At 40.4% G+C, this 14,131-nt stretch overlaps 1 protein-coding gene across 1 annotated transcript in view; it reads right to left on the bottom strand.

Annotated features, from left to right (window-relative positions):
• The window catches only part of cacna1ba (calcium channel, voltage-dependent, N type, alpha 1B subunit, a), a 159,061-nt gene that overhangs the window by 33,338 nt on the left and 111,592 nt on the right, over positions 1-14,131 (bottom strand). The window contains exons 28-38 of the mRNA XM_063896797.1: positions 13,847-13,943; positions 13,407-13,567; positions 13,146-13,283; positions 9,457-9,658; positions 8,558-8,722; positions 7,732-7,842; positions 7,563-7,652; positions 4,810-4,926; positions 4,342-4,407; positions 4,158-4,249; positions 2,591-2,741 (exon numbers count right to left, since the gene is read on the bottom strand). Of these exons, the coding sequence (XP_063752867.1) occupies positions 2,591-2,741; positions 4,158-4,249; positions 4,342-4,407; positions 4,810-4,926; positions 7,563-7,652; positions 7,732-7,842; positions 8,558-8,722; positions 9,457-9,658; positions 13,146-13,283; positions 13,407-13,567; positions 13,847-13,943 (1,390 nt within the window). The remainder of the gene's footprint in view (positions 1-2,590; positions 2,742-4,157; positions 4,250-4,341; positions 4,408-4,809; positions 4,927-7,562; positions 7,653-7,731; positions 7,843-8,557; positions 8,723-9,456; positions 9,659-13,145; positions 13,284-13,406; positions 13,568-13,846; positions 13,944-14,131) is intronic.

Here is a 14,131-nt window from a genome sequence, read left to right as displayed (position 1 = left end):
GAAGTGACGGGTGTTTTGTCTCTAAATGGCGTTTGAGTTTACTTGGAACCATGGCACTGTTGGACAACTTTTCCCCGCACACCAGGCATAGCGGAGTTGGAGCACTTGGTTCCCCGGTAAAGGTAAATCCAAAGGCAAGATAACTTTCACTGTACTGTCTTGGGCTCACCTTTTTTGTTTTCTTCTGACCAGTACTCGTGCTAGGGCTTTCATCTGGGTCGGAATTTTCTTCAGGACCCAGGTCAGATTGAGTACTTTTTCTTTTCAAATATTTATCCATAGTTATCACCTGCACTGTCTCACTCGAAGCATGGCTATGAACTTCCGGCTGCTGCGGGACATATCACTCTTCTTCTTTGTATTTTTTAAGACCGTTGGCAACCAAACCAGCAACAACTAGCATTACCGTCACGACATATCGCTCTGATACACTGCCCTCTATTGGAAGAGCATCGAATTGTTTTGCTGTCACTACATGCCGCTCACTTAGAACCAATCAGGTGAAATTGGATAATTTTCCACGGCACACCTGATGATTTGTCACGGCACACTAGTGTGCCGCGGCACAGTGGTTGGGAAACACTGGTGTAGATGATGCCAGACTGGAAATGTTTGCTCGGAAACAGAGGCCTTATGAAGCCATTCCTCCAACTTGTGCAGCACTACTTCAGCATGTCAAGCATGCCGCCTGTCAAGCAGGCTGCATATGGAGTCAGACAATACTGTGCCAACCAGAGACACAGAGTCCTGCTGACTGGGGATGGACAAAGAGTGGAGATAGATGGAAGGTCTTCTGGACAACACTTCCAACCATTGCAGAGAGTTGCCAACAGCGGACCAAGTGTGGATGCCATTCAGAATGCCACGGAAGGTGCAAATGCTACCGATATGGTCTTACCTGCACAAGACTATGTAGCTGCAAGTGTGATGGTTAGGAAAAGTTCAAATTTCCTATACTTTTAGACACCAAGATCATCCAAATTGATCAAAGTGGTGAGATTATGTGTCAAATGTCCCCATTTACAAGTCTGCATGGCGGCCATCTTGGAAAATGGGCGGCTGTCTTGAATTTCAAGTACTTTTTCAAAAGAGTAATGTCTAAGGAGTATTTGTTCCAAATTTGGTGCTTGTATCACTATTTGAATGAGTGTTTCACTTATCTGCTCCACTAATGTGGGTAAGGAGGAAAAGAGAGAGGGTTGTATTTTCTGACCATTTGTGAGTCTACTTACACACCAGGGACTCATATATGTATAAAAGACAGCAAAAAGTGCATTTTGCATAAGTGGGGACAATCACAGAATCAGCACTTCAGGAACAGGGCTGAAATAGAGGGGGATGAGGCATGCTACAATGGGGGATCTGTTTGGTATTTTGAGCAAAACACTTCACAGACATGTTTTGTATAGATATGGCCCTACAATATATTGTTCAAATATAGCATTATGGGGGAACTTTAAGATAGCGTAAATCGGTGAAAAGTCATCTCGCCTAGGTGGGTGTGGGGAAATGTATTTATAATTGATTAAGCTAACATTACAAAGGCTAGGAAAAGCTGTTGGAACAGAGCAGCAACAATGACACAAATTCAAACCTTTAAAGAAACAATTCTTCCCAAAATTCTATAAAAATAATTATTCAAGCAATTATTTATAAAAAGAAAATGAAAAACTAAACCTATTACTAGGGGAAATGAAAGAATAATAAATAACAGACATCACTTTTTCCCTTGTATTGCTTGTAAAGAAGACATGTTCTTGCATTTGTTCAACATGTTTATGAACTTACCAGTACATTAAAAAGGTATATTTATGTTTAGATGTCGCAATTGCAACTGTACAAAGCTTTGTCAATTTGTCAAAGATATTTTAATTTAATTTAATTGACAGTCTCAATCATATTAAATTTCTCCTGATTTGTCGCTCCAAATGCCATTTAAGTGTTGGGAGTTTTAAAATAATATGTGGAACTTGTGAATAGTATTTCCAATACTTAATTGGTGGGAAAACATTGGTCTGATCTGTGTTCACTTCTCCTGTTGGAGGTAATAGACTGATGCTTGGCTGCTAAAGGAACACCGCGGAAGCAATTGTGTGTGTGTCGGTACTTCTAGATAGACATATTTGAATACACTGAGCTGTGCTACATTCTGTTCTGACTGGAGATTTGTAATTATTATGAAGTATTGAATGAAGGGCCATACAATATGATGATTTGTCAGCTAACCTCTCATCCCAGCCATTCTGAACTTAATGAATCAACAATGATATAGTGTGTTTTTGCTCCTGACTGTGTGAAAAAATATCACATTTTATTGTGAGGTTTCCAAAAAAAAATAGGACACATTTTGTTTTCTAAATACCTTAAAGTTTCATGTTTAAAAACTAGTCAACTTGAGCAGGATGAAGAATAAAACAACATAACTACAAGTAAAAAAATACTGTAATTACCTGAAACTGTGTGGACAGGTACAATTACTCTAATTACATTAATTAATTTAGGAAATGAAATGAATGTGACCTCCTTGCAAAGCCAACGTGTCACATCTGAATGTAATGCTCTGTCAGACAGACGTCAGGAAGCTACGAACCAGGAAGGAGCAGAGGAAGATGAAGGAGACAAAGTAGAAGTAAGCAAAATCACTGCCGCACTCTTTCCCCTGGGAGCCGGATCGCTCATCGCAGGTTCGGTGACTCAGACACGACAACATGATCTCATGCCAGGCCTCACCGGTCGCACTCCTGAGAACAGAGACACAGAGCGACAGGCTTTACCTGAAGACAAATGCATGGCTGGCAGCATGATGCTTCACTTTCAGATACAGCTTCAAAGACATTACACAGACAATACAATGCAGTATGAGAAGTATAGGTCAAATTCAGAATTCCTTCATTAGCCCCACAGCAGGTACATTTACAGATTTACAGCAGAGGGGCATAGCAGGTAAAAAAAAAAGGCAAGCAAAAACAAAAAAGAAAAGCAGACATTAGTGAATAAAAATATGTAAGAGAGACAAATATGTAAACAACCATGGCTAAAATCTCATAATACATACTGGATATGGGACTTATACGCGGTAGGTCATATTTGACATAAACTGTGTTTATTCTCAACTAAAGTGTATATTGAAGAAAGTGCAGGTGTTAAGGACATTTGGAGGTATTTCTCCTTATTACAGGAGTGTCTCCCTCTGGTTTCGTGTTCCTTCTAAAAAGTGTAAAGATTCTACTTTCGGAATGAAGCACTGTCTGTCATTACCTGATCCGTACTGGAAACCCTATCGGTTCTACGGGCTACTTCCCATGATGCTTACTGGAGTATGTCGAAGCAATTTACGGCAGTTTTCTGGGATTTCAATAAACTGATGTTATCTTGGGTTTGATTAGTTATAAAATAGCAGACTTAAATTGGTTCTTACTAAAATAAACACGTTTTCTTGTTTTGGTGAAGAATGTTTAAAATATGGAGCTAATTGTGTCATGTATCAACAAAGAAAAGCTAGTCAAATGTTTCCATAGCTTAAATAAAGTAATTGTTAAAGTCATTAAACTATGAACAATGAATATATCAAGGTATACTAAGGTATACTAAATGTATTCAGCCTGGCAAGACTGTAGTCCGATCCTTTACTTCAGTAAAATTACTCATTAGGACAATTTTTCTAAGGACGCGTTATCAAGACAAAGTGATCTCAAAAGGCTTTCCTAAACAAATAAATGTTAAATGTTTTCAAATGATTTATTATTTTCCCCTTTGTTTATAATGCCTTCAGTTCGAAAGTATTTTATGTGTTGGATGTTTGTGTTGAAACAGTTGTTAAATAAAGTTTTTCAAAAACGTCGACTCAGCAACGCCGTAAACCATTATCTGGACATGCGCAGAACCGATCGGGTGTCCGGTATAGATTGGGTAGTGACACTGTCCATGTCTGCTGGCTGGCTCTGAGAGCACGTGGATTTTTCTTTAGCCTATAAGGACTTTAGCCACTATGATACAGGAGAGCAAGATACATCTAGAAAAAGTGCTACGCTTTTGATGCAAATGCTTTTCAACCTACTGGGCTGTGTGCTCATCTGTAAGAAATGTTCCATAAGTGTAAAAGTTATCCACAGTGATTTAAGAGTAATATACGTAAACTATAATAAAGCTTCTTGTACCTGAACAGCAGCATGAGAGCTTGGAGAAAAGTGCGGAAGTTGTTGTGGTGATTAATGGCTGTGTCCTCGTTCATCTCAATGTTGCCAAACACCTACAGCAGAGACAGAGAGGGAAGTTGATATGTACTGCTTTTCTTAAAAAAAAATAGGAATGGTAATCCACTGTGACCCCAGCATCACCCACCTGCATCCCAATGATGGCATAGATGAAGAACAGCATAGCAATCAGAAGGCAAACATAAGGCAGGGCCTGAGGGAAAGGAAACAGGAAACAAGAAACCAGAACACGTTTACAAATGATGAGTGCAGTACAAGAAGACAAATGACCTTACTCAACCCTCCATTATTATTTTACAAACACTCATAAGCCTGACAAATTCATATTCCAACCCGGTCTCTTAAAAAACATGTTCCTATACAGCACATCTGCATTCTCAATGTTGTTCCTAAAGAAAGTATAAGTAAAAACAGGTAAATGTTGACTTTTGGTTTCACATGGACAGTGGTCTCCTAAAGGTCCTGTTTTTGTTTGACCCATCGACCAACCCTGCTCTTACCTCTTTCATATGACGACCCACGCTCTGATCTGAAATGTTTTTTACTTATGTATTTTTCTTTATGTGAGTGTGTAAAGGTGCAGGTGTGTGAGCACCTTGAACGACTGGACGAAGGTCCAGAGCAGGATGCGGATGGTGTAGCCCTGTCTCAGCAGCTTGATGAGCCGAGCCGCTCTGAAGAGCCTCAGGAAGCTCAGGTTCAGCAGCCTGTCCTGTTAGAGGGACAGGACATCAAGCCCTCACCAAGCACATACCAGGATCCCTTACTGACAGCCTAACCAGGGTCACCTCATCTGTTTAGTCATTACTCATCAGAACTTTTCTACAGTAATCTGGGTCTCCTAGGAAGAGAAAGACTTATCAATTTAGCAATCCTGATTATTTCAGAGAGGAATTACATGTTGTGCACTAGTAAAAGTCTACAGTTTTCCAGGAGCTGATATAAATCTGTATCATGCCTGCCCCTTAGTGGCCCAGAGATCACTTCTGAAACACATTTCAATTTAAGTGATAGAAAATAAAATCTTATATTCTTTTTAGTCTAACTCTTGTGTTTTGTTCGAAAGCTGTTTCCAGTCTCAGTGTTTGCGGGTCAATTTTGACCCATGATTTAACTCAGCCCAAAACACTCAAAAATAATAACTATCATCCAATATTGTTTTTACTACATCATAACTAACTGATTATGCATTCATAACCATCAATCTTGTTTTTATTGTATTGCCCCAAAACACATTACATCACATATTTTTAAGTAAAAAATTGGATTTAATTCACTCATTAAATTCCCTATAGTAAAGACAGTGGATAATTATGTTATCTGACTATAACAGAGTGATAGTAGAACATGATTCTTACAGTGGAGGAAGGGGGTGGGGGCGGGGTGTCTAAAGTCAAAGATGAATCTTGATTGGGCCAGAGAAACCCACAACAATGCACTGCTGGGTCTCCCCAGACCCGAACACCAAATGATACACTTCGTTTTTGGGAGACCTTCAGATGTTGCCTAAATTGTCAAAATCAGTTTTATAGTGCTTATATAGTCATTGTGGAGGATATTATGTAGCCTTGTTCCGATAAAAAAAAAAAATAGAGGATAGTCATTAGAAAATGTTAACTTGAAACGGGTCTCGGGAGACCCGAACACAGCATAAGGGTTACGATTTCTGCTCTATGTTTCTCCTCTTTCCCTGTAGCTCACACAAGAAATGGTCTGTGGTAACATAAAGGTGCAACATTTGAACATCAGAAGCTGGAGGAGCTTTGTCCAGTCTGAGAAAGTAACCCTTCTGATGTCATCACAAATACATGATTACAGAAAGACAGGTTCGCAAGACACCTTTTCTTCTTTGCAATGATGGCTTGACACAATATATTAGTAAGTCACTACACTTCCCGTTGTAAAAGACTGACACAAAGGGGAATGAAGCCCCCTCAGGGATGGAATCTGGGGATTTTCCATGTCAACAGATATTAGTAAAAGCATTCCCCTGTAGTGTCTATATTTCAAAGGCTGTTTTCTCAAAATGATTCCTCCTCATATCCTGAGTCTGAATTCTCTGCTTCAGTGACACCAGTCCAATCACTATTTATATTCTGATGGTTTACAGGGAGAGGTTTGCTCATGTATCATTCATAGCCCGATCTATAGGTCATATCATATCTTGTTTAAACATTTAATTAGAAAGGCGGAAAGCTAAGAGCAGGCTGTCAACAGAAGGTCACTCACCATAGTCTAGTGATGTTTGGGACCAGGGCATGGCAACACCGGGGGTGACAGTCAACAAGATGGAAATGTAGAGAGAGAGAGAGAGAGAGAGAGAGAGAGAGAGAGAGAGAGACAGAGGGATAAAACAGAGAGAGAGGGAGAGACAAAAGAGGGAGGTGAGGAGAGAGGATGGAGAGGCAAGAGAACAGGAACAGTCATATTGCACAACATAAGCTGATAGAGCTTACCAAATACACACATATAAATCAGTCAAAAGCTACTTCAAAGCACACACATGTATACAGGTCCACAGAGAGGAAGTGTGTGTGGAAGAATAATGAAGCTTTCAAACAACAAAGTGCATTTATGTGGCAGCAACTAAAATAGCTGGACATAGCTCCCAAGGCCCTAATAGCTCTGACTATACACCGCACTGCAACAAACACAACAGAAGGACTGCAGATGGCATGACGTCATCACACCTTCCTGATCCAATATTGCTATTATTTCCCTTGCACGGCCCAACTCTGTTAGTTGTTGTCTTACCCAGATGTTTTACCCTGCACGTAACCAATCCCCTCTACCAACTCAACCCACAAAGTCCCTAGCCTATCAGAGGCAAGGGACTTTGTAGGGCGGCATTTTTCCTACCATGTCATTCGACTTAAAGGTCCCCTATTAAGCAAAACGCACTTCTTGATGTCTTTTAAACATAAATTTGTGTCCCTGGTGTGTAAGTAGATTCACAAAGTGTCAGAAAATACAACCTTCTCTCTTTTCCTTCTTACCCACATCTCTAAAAAGGGGGGTACAAACGAGCTGATCCAGATTTGCTTCGGTTATGATGTCATAACCGATATGTGGGCTGGTTTTACACTGAACTCCTGGCAACGTCCCGCCCTCGTGACACGTCTCAACCTATCGTCCCCCATAGTCAGTCAGTGAGCTGAAACCCCTCCCCAGCTCTCTGTGTGTGTATTCAGCAGGATGTCTGCAGGAGGGACTTAGAGTTGTTGTGTATATAATACATATAATGTCTTTGTTCTAGTGGTAAACACTGAGAAGTGTTTCAGAAATAATGCTGGATGTGGTTTGAACATAATATGGGGTTTAATCACGGCAGCGGGGGGGTACAGTTGCACTTACATTGATTTCAGTCACCAGGATGTCAGTGATGCTGCCCAACACTGTGACAAAGTCAAACACGTTCCAGGCATCCTTTAAGTAGTTCTGAGAAGCAACGGATGGAAATCATTAGATGTGAATCATCATTCAGGATTTTGAGCATTTTGTCGTTAATATTACCCACCAGAGGACCAAAAGCAATGATCTTGAGGATACACTCCAGAGAAAAGAGGGTGGTGAAGACGATGTTGAGGTTCTTCAGCATCGCTTCATAAAAGTCTGGCGCTCCGTGGAACTGAAAGACACCAACAGATAAAGTTATCCTGCTGACATGTTGGGGTAACATTGTTAATTCATTGTTTGGGCATTTTGGAAAAAGGCGTATTCGGAGTGAAGGTGCCGGTTCACGTTCTAGGCACTGCAAAGGTGCACATATTATAGTGCCCACTGCTCCTTAAAGTGGGATGGGGTGTGACGATTTGAAGTTCATTTGAATAGAATCCTACATTTCCACATTGATAAACCTAAACGTTGACAAATTTCACATAACTGCATTAGGTTAGTTGAAAGCAATAATATTAAGTTTAAATAAAACACATTAGGTTTAACTTAATATTATTGCTTTCAACTAATCTAATGCAGTTATGTGAAATTTGTTGACATAATATATTTAATTAAAGTCAACGTTTCAGTTTCAGTGCATATGAAGCTACAGCAAGCGTCTGGATTGCTATCATCTCATTCTAGGTTTTAAGGATGTTTTTACCTTTATACAGAGCCTGGCTAGTTGTTTCCTCCAGGCTTTATGCTAAATGAAGCTTACTAGCTTCTGGCGGTTGCTTCATATTACTGTACAGATGTGAGAAAGGTATCAGGGAAGAAACTAAGCGTAGGTCAAGATGTTCCTTTCAGGAGCTACTAAATCCAGACTGACTTTATCAAACATTCAAAAAGGCCTAACACATTATACATTTAGCATTTTATTGGAAAAAACCCTGATAACTTCTGACCTTCATCATCAGCACCACAGTGTTGAGGGCGATCATGATCATGATGGAGTACTCAAATGGAGGTGAGACCACAAACTTCCACATCCTGTACTGGAAGGACTGCGTGTTCTGGGGCATGTAGCGGGTCAGAGGTTTGGCATTTATGGCAAAGTCAATACAAGCCCTCTGAAAGAGAGAAAGCACAGCTCTGATCACGGTCTAGTTCAAAGGATCTGCTGCCAGCCTTGAATGTAAGAAAACCTGCTACTTTTCACAACATGCAGTGGGGTGAGCAGCTGGCATCTTAGACAGACCACTTCAGACAAAAACAACACAGGATTCAACTTTTTTGAATAAGGGTGGATGTGTTACAACAGCCTGTTGACTTACCTTCCGCCTCCCAACCCTGATTAATTAGTGCCCCTCCCTGAGAGCTTCTCCCTGTGTTCTGATTGGCTGCAGAGTCAGAGAAGCGTCCAAACAGCTGATACCCTTCCCGAAGTCAAGACTCTTACAAATAGTAAGTGGCTTTTTTTTTTCAGTCAACACAATTCAATAATCATTTCTTACATGGTTTTATTAACGTGTTTTTACTGTGCTGTACCAAAATGGGCTCGGTGTCAAAATAAATCAAATGAGGTAATTCTACAGTCATTCAAACTTAAGCCACAATAATACACACACTATCACACCTCCATAAGACCAATAAGCAAAAAGCGACAGCGTATTTGTGCCTCTGTGTATATGACCTCCTCAAGCTCCTGGAATCCCAAAACTTTCTTAAATGTTGAATGCAAATCTGTTCATAACATTTGAGAATATCCAGCAAACAAAAAGGCAAAATGAGGTAAATGTGATGATGGAGATAGTGATTACAGACTGGATTCAGACTGTCCCGGTGACATCGTTTTCTGCTATACCTCATTCTTCTCCAGGCTGCACTCAGACATGGCCTTGTCCCCCTGCTCCTGGAAGGTGATGATGATCAGAGCAACGAAGATGTTGACAAAAAAGAAAGGGAAGACCACGAAGTAGACCACATAGAAGATAGATATTTCTATCCTGTAGCCTGGACTGGGGCCCTTGTCTTCAAAGGTAGCGTCCACAGAATGCTTTAAGACGCTGGAAGAGGAGAGCACACACACCAACCAGGGAGTGAGACAGAGTGACACACAGCCTGCAGGGATATTCTCCAAGGTAAGAAAACTTTACCCCTAACAAAAATATCGGTCATTTTGTAATCGTACACGTACAGTCAGGTCCATAAATATTTGGAAATGACACAATTTTCATTATTTTGGCTCTGTACACCTATACAATGGACTTGAAATCATCATCAACTCCATGTTTTTTAACACTGAGACATATATTTAAAGCAATGCTGTGAGCCTAAAGATCAAAACAATGAACGGAAATGTATGAAAGATAAGATTAGGTAATGTTTTGTCCCAGAAAGCTACTGTACAAACAGCTGCTTTAAACCTAAAACATATTGTGAGGAGGAGGAGGAGGAACATATGCAAGTATTTCACAGGACTTGAATCGTTAAATACAGTCAGGTCCATAAATATTTGGACATTGAAACCATTTTCATTATTTTGGCTTTGTACCCCACAACAATGGATTTGAAATTAAACAATAAATATGTACTTTAAGTGCAGACATTCAGCTTTATTTTGAGGGTGTTTACATCCAGATCAGGTGAATGGTGTAGGAATTACGACGCATTTTATCCAGGGTATCCCCTTTTTAAGGGACCAAAAGTAATTGGACAATTGGCTGCTCGGCTGTTGCATGGCCTGGTGTGTTATTTCCTCATTAGTTCATTTACGAGGAGCAGAAAAAAAGTCTAGAATTAATTTCAAGTGTGTTATTTTAATTTGGAATGTGTTGCTGTCAACTATCAATATGAAGTCCAAAGAGCTGTCACTATCAGTGAAGCAAGCCATCATTAGGCTGAAACATTAAAAAACAAACATCAGAGACATACCAAACATATTAGGTTTCGCCAAATCTACTATTGGGTACATTCTTGAAAAGAAAGAATGCACTGTTGAGCTCAGCAACACCAAAAGACCTGGAAGACCATAGAAGACCTCTGTGGTGGATGACAGAATAAAAGAAAAAGCCCTACACAACAGTATGCCAGATCAAGAACAATCTCCAGGAGGTGGGTGTATCTGTATCAAAGTCAAAAATCAAGAGAAGTCCTCACCAGAGTAAATACAGAGGGTTCCCCACATGATGTAAACATTAGTGATCCTCAAAAACAGGAAGGCCAGATTAGAGCTTGCTAAATCCCATCTAAAAGAGCCTGTACAGATCTGGAAAACATCCTATGGACAGATGAGACAAAGATCAACTTGTACCAGAATGATAGGAAGAAAAGAGCATAGAGAAGGGAAGGAACTGCTCATGATCCAAAGCGTACTCCTCATCAGTGAAGCATGGTGGTGGTAGTGTTATGGCGTGGGCATGTTTGGCTGCCAATGGAACTGCCTCCCTTATATTTAATGATGATGTGACTCCTGACAAAAGCAGCAGGATGAACGCTGAAGGGTTTCGGGCAATAGCATCTGCTCATATTCATCGAATGCTTCAGAACTCATTGTGCAGCAATTCACAGTGCAGATGGACAATGACCTGAAACATACTGCAAAAGCAACCAAAGAGGAATTTCTGCTGAAAACAAAACCGAAGGGAAACTGCCAAAAGACAAGCAGGAACTGAAGACAGCCGCAGTAGAGGCGTGGCAGAGCATCAGCTGGGACGAAACCCAGTGTCTAGTGATGTCTATGGGTTCAACACTTCAGTCTGTCATTGACTGGAAAAGATTTGCAAACAAATATTAAAAGTGACAATTTTATTTATGATTATGTTACTTTGTCCAATTACTTTTGGTCCCTTAAAAAGGGGATACCACGTATACAATGTTTTGTTATTCCTACACCATTCATCTGATTTGGATGTAAATACCCTCAATACAAAGCTGAACGTCTGCACTTAAAGTACATATTTATTGTTTAATTTCAAATCTATTGTTGTGGGGTACAAAGCCAAAATAATGAAAATGGTTTCAATGTCCAAATATTTATGGACCTGACTGTATTTAACGATTCAAGTCCTGTGCAATACTTGCATATGTTCCTCCTCACAATATGTTTTAGGTTTAAAGCAGCTGTTTGTACAGTAGCTTTCTGGGACAAAACATTACCTAATCTTATCTTTCATACGTTTGCGTTCATTGTTTTGATCTTTAGGCTCACAGCATTAATGCTAACATTAGCATTGTCTCCAGGAGCAGCAGCAGGAAGCCAACCTCGATGAAAAAGCATGGCTTTAAAACCAATAATAATCACAAACAGTATATATTTTTTTACTTTTAGAACTATAAAATATAATAATGAACATGCAATTTGTAAAAGAAAACAAAAAAAAGAAAACAGTGAGAGAGGAAAGGCAGCTGCTGAGTGATGCCCTGAGGTCCCTGAAATGTGCATTAGTCACTGAGATGTGGGGTGACCAGGTGCCAGCAAGCCATGTGTGGGACAAAGACTATGTTTTTGCGGGACAATGCGGGACATGTTACTGCGTTGCTAAGAGCTGGTTTAGATTGAAATATAATGTCTATCCAACCCTTGCAAATAAAACATTTCTACTGAAACCATTAGCTTATAAATATAAATACCAATGCTTTATTATGGTTTAATTGTTTACACAAACAAGTGAAGGAGTTAAATATATTCGTTTTAAATTGTATTTTTTTTCTAACAAACTATCATCCGTAAGTATTCTCATTTCTCTTGCGATGTCCGAGGCAGGAAAAAGGACCGGAGCTAGCTTACTGTCTGCTGACCTGCAGGACCGAGTACTGCGACCTGTGCTGAACGTTTATCAAATCAGCTACTGTTTGGTTATCCTTTTTTGGGTTCAGGAAGGATAAATCCACAGATCGATACTTTCGTTATGAGGCAGGCGTTTCTTGTGAATTTCCAGGAAGTTTCCCTTCAAAACGTATTCACCTGCGAATCTCACAAAACCTCTCTGGGAGTCGCCCTCCATGGCTACACCCAGAAGTAAATACATGTCTCTGTTGATTGATTGATATCTGATACAGCTAATGGTGAAAGCCCTCTCTTGTTTTCTAAACACCTATGGATAAAAGTTTTGAATTGAGTAACTGTCAATCAAATGCGGGACATCGTCAAAATGTGTGGGACAAATGATACAAACGCTGTGCAGTCCAACACACAGCGGGACACCGGGTCACCCTACTGATATGGCCAGAATTAAAGTTAAAATATTCACAAATAAATGTATATTATCAACATGTTACAGTTTTGTAACCTCTTCTATGTATCGTGGTGCAGAGAGAAATCTACTGATTTAGCATGCTGGCCCGTCCTGTGTGTAGCACCACGTGTTCCTCTGGAGGCGATAGTGAGTCACTGTAGAGCCCTCAGTCCAGAGGGAGAAGAAGGACAGCTTTTCAGTAATTAATAAGTAACAATCAAAAGTGGTAGACACCAGTTAACAAGGAGAAGAGCGTGCGGTACTCTGGGAGTCGACAAAGCTTTAACCAGAAGGGAATGATGTGAGCTGCACCTACGTTGGCCAGCCCTCCCCAGTGGAGACAGTGAAGAGGGTCAAGAAGGCCCACAGCACGTTGTCATAATGGAACTCATATTTCTTCCACTCCCTGGGCATCGCCGCCACCTCTTCTGTGTGGTAGTCTAGGAACTGTCCTCTGGAAGACATGAAGTCATTAATAGCGCTGAGTGGGGTTAGTAAGGGACAGGGTCAGCACAAATATTGACAATTTTTAAAGTTTCTGAGATAAGGAATGAAGAAGTGGGGATTGTAGACCGACTTGCAGTCTTTCTCCAGACCCTTGGACTCGTCTGTGCAGTAGAAGAATTTCCCTTTGAACAGCTGAACTGCGATGACGGCAAAGATGAACATGAAGAGGATGTAGACAATGAGGATGTTCAGCACGTTCTTCAAAGAATTGACTACGCAGTCGAACACCGCCTGAGGACACACAGAAACATTTGATTAGTGGAGAACATCCCTACTGAATACACAGGAGTTTAACAACATCATTACATCCAGTGTGGTGCAGGCTCTGCTACTCTCAGTTCTTCAGCTGACTTAAAATCTGTTTGCCTTTCATTCAGATTTGAGAATAGTCCCATAAAATGGCACAATTTCCTCCTCTTTGCAAGAAACAGCAGCAGCCCTGTCTTTATCAAAGCCCTGCTAACCCGGTTACATTATCAAAATAAAACAAAATCAGCACTGGAGCAGAACCTTGAGTTTTGGCAGGCGTTTGATGGTCTTGAGAGGCCTGAGCACTCGGAGAACTCTCAGTGACTTGATGGTGCTGATGTCTTTGCCTTTGGTTCCCCTATGGAAGGAAAACACAGTCATACAAAAGGAAACTTTAACATGATATGTGTCATTCATTTAGTTTAGAAGGACTAGCTGTAATTTATTCCTAGACCGAAGTGTAAAAGAAGACTTAAAAACCTGAATGAGACGGTTAACCACATCCTGACTTTGTAGAATCTTCTCATCACTCTCAAAAAGTATATG

The sequence above is a fragment of the Eleginops maclovinus genome, chromosome 12 (assembly GCF_036324505.1).
Source record: "Eleginops maclovinus isolate JMC-PN-2008 ecotype Puerto Natales chromosome 12, JC_Emac_rtc_rv5, whole genome shotgun sequence".
In the NCBI taxonomy this organism is placed as follows: domain Eukaryota; kingdom Metazoa; phylum Chordata; class Actinopteri; order Perciformes; family Eleginopidae; genus Eleginops; species Eleginops maclovinus.
This window is presented reverse-complemented; position numbering and strand designations above follow the sequence as displayed.